Below are 12,681 nucleotides of genomic sequence, written 5' to 3'. Positions count from 1 at the left end.
ACATGTTTGATAAAAGTTTAATGATTGTAATTACCTTAGATAAATGCAATTCAAATGAAGTATTCTCAATACTTTTTGATTACATGTTACTTCTCCCCTTTCTAAAATTAGATAATTTTCTGTATCAGTAATTATTTCTCCATTCCAATTTAAAAGATAAAATTCTTCCTTTAACTGATGATTCAATAGAAGACAAATTTTCCAAAGCTAATGTAAGCGATGATGAAGGGAGATCAAGTAGTAGTTATTTCATTTTTATTTGAAGGCCCAGTGGTCGTTGAAAGACTTCTAATTCTGATTTTGTCTGTTAAAACAGGAGTGGAAAGACATTCAATCAACTGAATTCTATTCATAATGGCGTATTCAATACAGATAAACGGTCTGTTAAGCAACGCTAAAAGATTTTTTATTCTTTATTCAACCCCTAATCACATGCATATTCATCGTTTAAATTAAGAAATATCTAATTAGTACTAAAGATATTCAATAAAAGTATAATTTTTCCAGATTTTATAATCAATGAAAAACTACATAAATGTTAAAAATTTAATATTATATAGTAATATATTAGGAGATTCTTAAAAAAATTAAAATTATTAAGTATTGCATTAGCAGCATTAATTTTGTTCTAAATAAAGTCGTTTATTAAATTTTTTTGTGATATATTTCATTTATACGCCGTATCACGTCAGCCCCTTGAAAAATGCTTTTTTTTTTCTAATTGGACGTTATTCTTTTGGTAAGAATAGAATTTCTATCAGCAATTTCAATATCATTAGAATGTTCATCATTGACATAAAAACTGAATTAATATTGTGAGATAAATATCAACCTATTTTACCCTCCTTGCTTCTTTTTTTAGAATGCAAATAAATTAGAAGCGCCGTTTCTTTGCGTCCTGCTGCCAATGCCACCGAACATGCTGTTTGCTGATCCTAGACAAAAATAAATTTCATATGTGAGATTGTCAATAAGTAATGTTCAGAATTTTAAACACAATTAAAAAAAAGTTACAATGAATGGTAATATGGAAAGGAAGTGGAAGTATTACCAATTTACTATTTTGCCATTCCTGTTGAAGAATTTGTCCAATGTTGGATTATTCTGAAAATGCCGGTCTCATAGAATACCGTTAGCCTAGCAAGTTTTGTAGGAGCAGGGAGTTGGGGGCATTGCTAGGTTCGCTTGAGAAGTCGTTAGATTCACACTTTGACCTTTAGGAAATCTCTTCATGGGTCCAAACAGATGAAAACCTGAAGATGCCATGTCCTGGTTGTATGATGAGTGTTCCAAAACTTTCCAACTAAATCCTTGCAGTTTCCCATCGCTCCTGCTAAAACTGGTGATTACATCAAACGGATCGATGACATTATCTAGAGGATTTTCAAACTGATCCAGAGTTGTGCAAATTCCTTCTTGTGAATGACAAAATAGAAAATTGGTAACACTTTCATTTAATTTCCATGTTATCATTCATTGCATTTTTCTATTATTGTGTTCAAAATTATATGCGTTGTTTATCGATTTCCCCTTTGTATTTTAACAAAAGAATATCTTCCACCGCTGAATATTGGTTGTGAAGATTTAGAAAAAAAAAAAAGAAGATTTCTTCAGTTATTTAAAAAATTTCATGAATGTTATTGATCTTCAATAGTATTCGTGGAAATGATTAGATAGGAAACAACGAGGAAATGATGAACACTGAAATATAAAATTGTGTTCAGTTGTAGTAGGAAAGCAGGGGAACAGAGTTCATATTAAGGTTTATTAATAACATTTTATATCAAATATTGATATTTGATGTCATAAAGCTGGACATCTATTTTCTGGTAGAATTGACCTCTATGCTATTATTTCTCTAAGATGAATCTGTATTGTGATTTTATTAAATAAATTTAAGATCTCTCAAAGAACTATTAAAATTTTAAAGTGAATTTTAAAACAGAAAGTGACTATTAATGTCATTCTTTACAAGCAGGGCCATTTAAAATAATATCAAAATACTTAAATAACAAGTTAACTTTAAGAAAGCAAATAAAAATCGTACCGAAACATAACGTCATAAATACTGTTAAAAAGTGAACTAAAACTTTTGTTGTCTCCCCCCCTCTCCTTGCATAGCCGTCAGCCTTTCCCAATAACCATTTTTGGTTTGACTCGGAATTTTTGGTCCATATATACATTGTTAATATAACATGTTGGAAAGTATCCCGAACCCCTCTGGAGTGATCACCTAATAAACTGCAATGAAGTTTCTTTTGTTCTTATGGCACCTTTTATTAAGAGAATGAAAAGGAAGAAAGGAGAAATAATTATATATGCAAGCTGAAATAACGCCTGCAATCAAATCGAAAAATAAACACCCTTTACCCATTGTACAGGGAAAAAAATGTATTTGGGTCTCTATTGAAGTGGGTATTCAAGCGACTATGTCTACCAAAGATAAAATATAAGGCCGTATTAATCACAAAAATAGCTTTTTCATCTTTAAACAAATTCCAAACGTATTTTACTGACTTTAGATCGCCTTATAGAATTGTTGCTTCAGTATGATGATGAAAGAGCATGAAATGTTGAGTAGGAAATTCAGCAAGATATTTAGCTTCGTCTTCCGACTGCGGGAGAATGTAATTAAAAATCCATTAAATCATTAATCACTAGTTAAATAGATTTTAGGGAAAACCGATGACATTATTAACTAACCTGCCGCAAGTACCAACGAATCGAATAGCGACAGAATCGAAAAAAAAGTTACCACTGAAAAAGTAGATCTAAGCAAGTACATTATTCTAAGAAACAATCCTGGAGTAAAGTACCCCCTCCCCCCTAGATAAAATGTATGGTGAATTAAGAGGTTCAAATTACGGTTAAAACCATTACAGTGGATAACTCTGCTGAACTGTCAGTTTTGCTTGAAATGGAGGGTGGCCGCTGTAGAGCGATTTTACAGTTCTAGAAGGGGCTGTCATAAGAATATGTCAAGAAAAGAAAGTCTGTTTCAGTTGAAACACGATTTTTTTAGAGAGAAAACAAAATCGAACGAACAAAACTACACGAGTGAAATTTAATTTCACGTTACGTTTCAAACTGATTTACATCATATGTTTAATGAAAGAGCAATAGTAGCAATAGATAACTGCCGGTAATTCGATGCAGCTTGGATGATATGCGTTTTGATTTTGCCCAAAGTTGCTGAGGTTCGATCACAAACAGTTGATTGATCTGGATTTTTTAAATCAATGGGAATATTATTTTGATTTGAAAGATTAGTTCAGTTCAGTTGTTAAGAAGTAAGCGATTATATTAATTAACGAGATTTAAAAGATCTTCGAAAGATATCCTATATGATATCATTCCAAGATCGAATGATGTCCTCTAAGAGTATTAATTGGATATCATTGAAAGTCATTGATATGCCATTCGTATTAACATAAAGAGCATACTGATTATATATATATATATATATATATATATATAAAGAGCATCCCATGTTTGGAGTGTAGAACTAATTCACAAGAATCTCAATGAAATGATTTGATTTGATTACAGTTAAAAGGAGATGCATAATATAGAAAATAAAATTAGATAGATCTCATTTTTCCGGCTCTCATGATTTTTCTTTCTAGCAGTGGATTCTCCTCGATACATGACATTTTGAGATTTCATCTTTTGCTTTTGAAAAAGACCTTTCATTTATGATGCTTCAAAAGAAAAACTTTTCACGCAATTAAAATTGTTAATATAGAAATTTTTCTAACAAAGTTTTCTTGATAATTAATGCTGTACTGTGGGAATGAAAATCCTTCTCAGGCTGCATTTATTTCAATCGTTGAACTCTTAGTAATATCGGTATTTGGAAATTTTCAGCACTATTTTTGCAAACATGCAGGGGAATCATTGAAATTGTCTTATACTAAATCAAATAGATCAATGCTTTTAGACACTTACATAATCTTTTATGCTAGGATTACATTTTGGATGTTCCAACAAAAGACTAACGCAGGTTTCGTGGCCTTGAACAGCAGCGTACATGAGGGCTGTTGATCCATCGCTGTCTTGTAGATTTGGATCAGCTCCAGCTAACAGCAACAGCCGAACCATTGGAACGCTACCTCGGGATGCAGCATTCATAAGAGGCGTTTGCTTGCTCTGGAAGAGTTAAATTTGTTATTAAATGGCTTTGTCAAATGAAAAGATATCATTAAATACGAAATCATTGTAGAACCGTATTTGAATGTTTATCAGGAAAAATTATTTTTCTATGTGGAATCAAGTTTCTGATGACATTTGTGCCATACTATTTAGAGCGTAAGTTTTTTCTTTTAATTTATTACACCTTATTCTCTATTTATATCATGTGTGCCTTGCAATCAGCAACATTTATGACCAGAAAAGACAAACAATTTCAAATTTCAATAATTTCAAGTTGTATTTTGTTTGCAATAAAATGCTGCATTTAATTGTTTTCTTTCAAAATGGGGGATACCTAGATGAGATACATTGAAAAATAAGTGATATTATATTTTTTTTATTTAAAAATCTCTCCCTCCCCCTCCGCTTTTGATGATGTATAATTTAATTTTTTTTTTTTAATTTTTTGATATCAGTTCACTTTAGTACATTGATCTATAACATTTTAGAAGCAACAACATCTTTTATTTTTATGTTATTGGCTAATATTGCCTGCTGAAATCACTATATTTCTTTAATGCGATTGGTACCAATTTCATCCTTTGATGTAACGTCGATGCATTTTAAATACAATATTCTACTTATTATATTTCCATTTGATTTGAGATTTTATATGTTACAGTGCAAGTCCGATATCTAGAAAATGTCGATTTCTCTGGTGAATGTCAGCAGTTAATGGAGACAGTCGTCACCATTTCGGTGAATTAAGGATTCACCGAAAAAGACATTTTTTTTATTCGGTCTTTCACAGTACGCAGTAACACAGTATATATATATATATATGAGGCATCTATAGACATACATAATTGCGAAAGTGTTGAAACTGTCTTTCTTGATTCTGTCACATAAATATTCATGTCAGGCGATCTAGAAGACCAAATCATTCAATGGATTGTCATGAATGTTCTTCAAACCAATCGCGAACAGAATGTGACCTGGTGATAGGCTCATTTCATCCATAAAAATTCGATCGTTGCTTAGGTACATGAAGCTGCAAATGGTATCCAAGTAGCTGGGCATAACCATTTCCAATTAAAAATCGGTTCTATTGGATGAGACGGCAATCCATTCCATGTAAAAAAATTCCATCCATGTAATTCCATTACAGAGCCACCACCTTGCGCAATGCTTTGTTGACAACTTAGTTCATGATTTTGTGGGGGTTTGCTCCACACTCGAATCCTACCATTAGTTCTTAGCAACTGAAATCGTGATTCATCTGACCAAACCACTGTTTTTCAGTTATCTAGGGTACAACCGATATGGTTACGAGCCCAAGAGAGGCGCTGCAGGCAATGTCATTGCTATCTGTAAAAGCATTTGAGCCGATCCATTCCTGCTATAAATCCTTGAAAGCTAAATTTCGTCGCACTCTCCTAACGCACACATCCTCATATATCCTATATTAACTTTTGCGCTTATTTCACGCAGTATTATTTGTCTGTTAACACAGACAATTCTACGCATGCGTCGCTAATCTCGATCATTAAGAGCAGGTGATTGGTCACTGCGCTATCAATGGTGGGAGGCCATGCCTGAAATTAGGTACTTTCGGCAGACTATGGATTTCGGAATGTTGAATTCCCTAAGGAATTCAGAAATGGAATGCCTTATGCATCTAGCTTCAACTATCATAACATGTTCAAGGCCTGTTAGTTAATCTGCTATAATCACTTCAGAAACCTTTTCACATGAATAATTGAATACAAATAAAAGTCCTGCATTGCGCTGCCCAATTATAGATTTTACACGCGATCAACTACTATCTGTATATTTGCATATTGCTATCCCACGACTTTTGTCACTTGAAATACTCTTTGTATATACTTATATTATTATAGACGAAAGGATAAAGAATGATTCAATATGGACAGACTGTCAATTCCTATGCTCTTCTGACAAATATATTATGCTCTAGAGATAATCTAAAGTACCAGAAATGAAATACTAAGTAATTAATTGTAGAATCTGACATTTACCTTGAAAATAACACAAGAAATTCGTTAATGAAATTTAAAATATGTTTTATAGTAATGTTATCTGTTTAGATATGGCACGCGAGGAATTGAAAATACAAATCAATGAGAGGTAAACCTGTCAATAGACAGAAAAGTTCGAGATCGTACTTCTTTCTATGTGTCTTACAATTATAAGCTGTGTTCTATGTAATTAAATAGCTCCTGTTTTAAACATAATTCCATCATGCAGAATATTGTTTACTGGTGTTTAATACTAAATTCTGTTCCGATGCATCAAATAACTGTTCAAAATATTTGAAACTACTAGGAACTATATAACTGAGCGTATTGATGTATCTAATAGTTTTCCACAAACTTTTTTTGTAATTGTAACTGGCGGCAGCTGCTTGAACCAGATTTTTATTCATTTTTGTAAATTAATGTAACTGGCACAACTGGATAAAAGACCACTGATTATCTAAGGGTAATTTTGAGGTTAATTATAAAAGTTTTAAAAACAAACAAACAAAAATCAGCAATAAATTAAAAGCGCCTCTTCATTTTGTAGACAATTAAATTTTGACATTTCACTAAAATGTTCAATTAATTTGACATGGACGAACGAGAAATGAAATTTTAATCGTACCAAACTCGATGCTTCATTAACATCTCCCAAACCTAAAATTTTCTTAACTGTGCTCCATTCCTGGTCACTTTTCGGCTGCGAAACTGAACAAACCATCAAAGGCGAATGACCTAACTAAAGAAAGAAAAGTAAGTTAATAGGTTATGATAGCAATTGATTATTCAAGAGAAAAACATGAATTTATTTATTCACTTTTCAAAAAAATTTCCTAGAATTAAAATTAAACAAATAAATAGCTTTAAAAAAATACATCTTAGGAGGAAATAAATTCAATGTGCATTTTATAATTCGGTAGTTTAAGTTCTCAGCGTTTCCAGTGCTAGCAACAAAGTGTCTGTTGGATTTGATATTAGCCGAACTGAACATTTTAGTGGAGGATTTGATACTGCTTCGAACCAATAAATGAAAGAATTATGTCATTATTTTACAAATAACGGTAAAAAGTATATATTATAAAATACAATTATAAAAATATAATCTTTTACATACTAATAAACCGTGGGATACGCTTATAGGTCTTTGTAATATTAGCTAAAGATATCTGAAATGAACATAGAATAGGCAATGAGTAGAACGACGATGGTTGCATTTATTCAAAATGAGTTATGTTGTTTCCCGCCTATTCCTGTACTTTAAGCTTCCCACCCTTAGGATGAATCGGGTCGGTTGAGAAACACGAAAAAAAAAAAAAAATATTTTCCATCGCTCAAAGATATATAGATAACAGTGCTTTGCGAACTCATTTGTTACAACATGCATTCATTTTAGAACCGAAGATTTAGAATGAATATGAAAAAGTTGAAAATCAAGATGAGCAATAAATAAATAGCTAACAAAAGATAATAATAGTAGAGATCACAAAAAAGGATTTTTTTTTTTTTTTTTTTTTTTTTTGTAAAAACTGATAATAGTTGTCCGGCATTCGTTCTACATTTGGTTAACAGAAGAAAATAATTGACTATGATCTAGGCACGATATATATATATATATATATATATATATATATATATATATATATATATATATATATATATATATATATATATATATATATATATATATATATATATATATATATTAAAAATAGTAAAAATAATAATAATTTCATATTATCTGGTTTTAACACTGAATTTATTAGATAGTGTTACACCTTCTATGTTATATTCTTCTTGTTCTGTAAAAGTTATATTTCTTTTCAAAGACTGTTACTGTTTAACGTTATAGAATTACTTATAAGAAAAGCCGTAAAAAATTATTTAAGATAAAAATAATTTTTAAAATTTTTTAAATGCATATTTGTATGTTTAAATTCTTTAAACAAACAAGGATAAAGAATGCAAAATATGAAATTATTACATTAATAAAGGAAAATAAACTGATTAAGGAAGAATTTATAGTAAAAGAATGACAGTTTTGTATCCCTTAAAAAACAAAACTGTTAAATATAAAAAGACCTTGTTTTTTTGCTTTAGCAATCTACATCCACTCTCATACTTCAAAAATTCTTCTGCTATATCAAATCGATCATTGCCACATGCAAAATGGAGAGCGTTATTTCCCTGCAAAAATAAATGGCTAGATATTAAAAAGTATAATATTGTACAAAAATAAAGTGCAAAAATTACTTACCAATATTTTTTTCTATAGTGTATAAAATTGTCACAGATCTTTTATTTTCATTAAAATTTATTCGATGTTTTTTTTTATTTGCCCCATTTTATATACATTTAGCTTGTATCATAACCTGGAACAAATGTCCAATGGAATTTTGTATTAATAGTTGTTAAAATTTAGTAAATGAGATGTTTATATTTAGAAAAATAATTGGAAATCTAAGGCTGTGTATAATTTTTTTTTCCTAGAATAATATGATTTGAACTAATCGTCTGTAGAGTACAACGTTTCGAGAAAAAAAAAATTCTTATTCTGGTTAGAAAAAAGTCAATTTGAAATGTTTAAAAAGATTTTTTTTTAATGTAATTCGAGAAAATTTGTTTGTTTGACTCACGCAAATGCACGATACTTTTTGATCACATGCTATATTTCTTGTCTGGAAATATAAGAAAAAAAGGAGAAATGTTTATAATTTTTGCCTTGATGACAACCAAAGGGAATCAACAGAAAATTAATTATAGGTGAAAAGTATCACAAAAAGTTTCTTTACTGAAGAGAAGTGCTTAAGATTTTAAAGTTTCTTAAGATTTATAAAAAAAGAAGCATTATTTACTGGGTGACATTTTAAGGAGAATTTTTGTTTCAGGTTGTTTTGGTTTGTTAATCTGCGTTCCGTTTTGATGCTAGATGAAGACTATTTTGCTATTGGTTTTATAATTTCAAACATGAGTTATAAGCGGTAGTTACCAATAGGACCTCAAGATTCTAAGATAGGCAATATCATTTAGTGTGTTATTTTTTTATAGAAACTTACAATATAAAATATTTTATGATAAATTCCAATTTTTTCCAGAAATAAACAGAATACTGTGCAATTTAATTTCTATACTCGTTTCAGTTTTGCCCCTTACCAACAATTTGCAAATGGTCAGTTGCTTTTACAATTATACATTGAAGAACCATGAAAAATAGCATGCCTATTTAATATCGTGCAGAGCCCGCAAGAGTCCACAAAAGTGCAACAAAACGACATGGCATGAACTCGACTAACGCCTGAGGGTATATAGAGGCAATTCATATCATGAATTCCACAGTCCCTCACAAATCTAAAAGAGTGCGATATGATGGAGATATCTTCTAAACATCGCGTTGTAAGGCGTCACAGATATGCTCAATAAAGTTCATATCTGGAGATTTAGGCGGTAAATGGAAGTGGCAAAATTCAAGAGTGTTCCGGGAGCCACTTGGAAGCAATTCCCGATGGGTGGGGTGTCGCAATGGACATGAATGAAGGTTGGTGAACAGATGAACGTACCTGTCAGTTGTCAGATTCATCTCTTGACATTTCATGGGTTCCATATCATGCTAATTGCACACGCCCCATATCATCCCAAAGCTCCCTCAAATCAAGCAGTCCCTTGTTGACCTGTGAAGTTTATATATTTATGAGGTTTTCTCAATACCCATACATGTCCATCTGCTCGTACAAATGGAAACTAGATTCGTCAAATAAGCCAACTTGTTTCGAGCTATCCAGTAATTGTGAAGGAGGTCCTTGGCAAGGATTTGTACCATGCCATTAGACTAACTATTGTACCATCATTATAGTACACGAGTGGGTTTTTCTGCTCCAAAAACCGATATTAGTGATCGTCAATTGAATAGTTCGCACTCTAACATTTGTCCGCGGCACTGAAATACGCGGAGATTTGTGGAAATGGTGCACATATATCTCGTTTAATGATTCTCGTCAATCGTCTCGTTCTTTCAAGGTCTTTTTCCCGATTGTACTGATGTCAGAGATTTGATGTTTTACCAGATATTCGATATTTACAGTACACTCGTGAAATTGTCGCATTCGAAAATTTAAATTTCATCACTACCTCGAAGATATTTTGTCCCATCTCTATTGCACCAACTTTAACGTCTCGTTCAAAATCACTTAAATCTCGATAACCTGCTATTGAAGCAGCAAAAACCGATCTAACAGTTTTGCTAGATACCTTTTGTCTTATATTTACGCTGCAGACCACATATTGTTACCCTGATTGCCTGCATAGCACTGTACTTACATATGCATGCCTGTACTATTTTTTTTTTTTTTTTGCTGTTCATTGCATCAAATGTCTTATGACATGAAATGGAATTAATGAGGAAACTTCTTTATTTTCATTTCGGTTGCTCCAAGAACTAAAGAATAAGGTCATTGGAGTTGTCGAAATAAAAAATTATACAATCAATGAGTAAATAAAATCTTACTTCTCTGTCTGTAGAAAGTATCACCGCCTCGAGGAGTTTATCAGAGAATTCTTGAAAATATTTTAAGTAATTGCTAACTTCTTCGAGTTTGGAGTTTTTGTTAGCAACTACACGAATCCATCTTTTCCTCAAAAATTCCAAGGCATCTTTCTAAAATTTAGAGAAGACGAAAGTTAGAGAACGTGTGAGACTGTGACTTATTTCGTTACTGTATCATTTATTTGTACTATTGAACTAAATAAATGAAGAACATCTGTCTTTTATATATCTTTTAAAAAATGTTTAAATTCTTTGTTAATTATTTTATTCAACTCTCGAATCACATGGGCGTTTTTTTCCCTCCATGTACTTATTAGAAATTTATTTAATATTAGTTAAGGTCGCTGACTACGATAGAAAAGCGATTTTACCCGAAATTGTCAAATCTCTTTTTAATCCATAATTTCATTTCTGAATAGTTTCCTAAAACCGTTTGAATTTGGTTTCGAAGTTCCTTCTTTGTGAAGTTATATTGATTTTTATATTTGTGTAATAAACTTTTAACGTTATTTTTCAATCTTTAAATGCTAATTTCTAAAATTCTAAATTTTTATTGCCTTTTCTTTGCAATTAAAATTTAGAATTTTTATTTGCAGTGCAAATAAAAATTCATTTCTTTACCATAAAAACTAAAAATCATGAATTTATTCGTTTTAAACTTTAAAAAAAACTATTTTGAAAATAAATGTTTCTTTACTCTATTGGCATGAAAACTGTGCTCAGTTAAGAAGATGTTACTTTTCCAAAAAAAAAAAAAAAAAAAAAAATTCAGGTTGGAGTATCTTTGTAATTGGTTAGATGACCGAAAAATATTTTAAATAATATTAGTTTAGCAACATGTTTTCTTAGGTGAAAGGGCTAAAATAATTTTTCTTGATGTCTAAAATTTTAATATTGCTGTCAAGTAAAATTCTAAGTTAGTAAGTTTTCGTCAAGTCAAAGTAATTTATAATATTTTGAATACAGAATCTGAATATAAAAAATATTCAGCATGATAAATATTGATAATATTTAATAGCATATCTATAATTTTCACTGACCAAAAAGTCTCCATCAGCAGGTTTCAAATCTAGCAAATGATTATTTACTGCTTCAGATATTATAGCAAGATCTTCGATATTGAATCTGAAAAGAACATTTGTAAGACATGAGAAAAAATGTATAGCAGTTAAAAGAAATCTCTTTTGTATTGTATAGAGAACTTTTACTATTCTCTATACGAAGTATAATAATTTTTTAAAAAAGTTCCATCTCGGAATTTTCATGAATCTTAATATTTTAAACCACTTTGAACCCGAAACAATAATTTTTAGAAATACGTTTGTTAATTTGTCTGTGAACTCAAAAATAGAAAGAGTTTAACGAACAAAAGGGGGGGGGGTATTCAGAAACTAATTTCATTTTCAATTTTTGTCACTGAAAATGTCACGTTTATCATTTCAAGTATATTCGTTCACTTAGTTGACTCTTTGGCAAACTATAAAAGTTATTACAAGATCGCTGAATATTACGTCAGTGGTTTTGTTGAGCAATAAAAATATCTTTTTAAAAAACTGAATATTCTGCCGTATATAATTTCAATTTTTTCATTCACTTTTTTATGATAGGAATGCTAAACGAATAGAAATTCATAGCATACCTTGTGAAGTTTACAGACAAAATGCGATGAGTGATTTGATGATAAGGAAGTGGGTTGAAAGTTGAAGTTGAGAGACGTGAACATGTTAACGATGAGAAATGAACTGGGCTACAATCTCTAATGTTGATTTGCTAACAGAAGTTAGAGAGAAAATTAAGGAGAACCATAGCTTCATAGCAAAATTTGTGAAGTTTACTGACAAAATGCGATGAGTGATTTGGTGATAAGGAAGTGGGTTGAAAGTTGAAGTTGAAGGACGTGAACATGTTAACGATCAGAAATGAACTGGGCGACAATCTCTAATGATGATTTGCTAACAGAAGTTAGAGAGAAAA

The 12,681-nt window shown here is 30.8% G+C and overlaps 1 protein-coding gene across 1 annotated transcript in view; it reads right to left on the bottom strand.

Annotated features, from left to right (window-relative positions):
- Window positions 1-827: 827 nt before the first annotated feature.
- Window positions 828-12,681, bottom strand: part of LOC129962189 (uncharacterized) — a 39,075-nt gene continuing 27,221 nt past the window's right edge. Inside the window, exons 8-13 of the mRNA XM_056075929.1 lie at window positions 11,748-11,832; window positions 10,669-10,818; window positions 8,250-8,354; window positions 6,796-6,909; window positions 3,949-4,149; window positions 828-935 (exon numbers count right to left, since the gene is read on the bottom strand). Of these exons, the coding sequence (XP_055931904.1) occupies window positions 828-935; window positions 3,949-4,149; window positions 6,796-6,909; window positions 8,250-8,354; window positions 10,669-10,818; window positions 11,748-11,832 (763 nt within the window). The remainder of the gene's footprint in view (window positions 936-3,948; window positions 4,150-6,795; window positions 6,910-8,249; window positions 8,355-10,668; window positions 10,819-11,747; window positions 11,833-12,681) is intronic.

Source organism: Argiope bruennichi, chromosome 2 (genome assembly GCF_947563725.1).
Source record: "Argiope bruennichi chromosome 2, qqArgBrue1.1, whole genome shotgun sequence".
NCBI lineage: Eukaryota > Metazoa > Arthropoda > Arachnida > Araneae > Araneidae > Argiope > Argiope bruennichi.
Note: the sequence above shows the minus strand (reverse complement) of the source record. Positions and strands in the feature narration are given on the sequence as shown.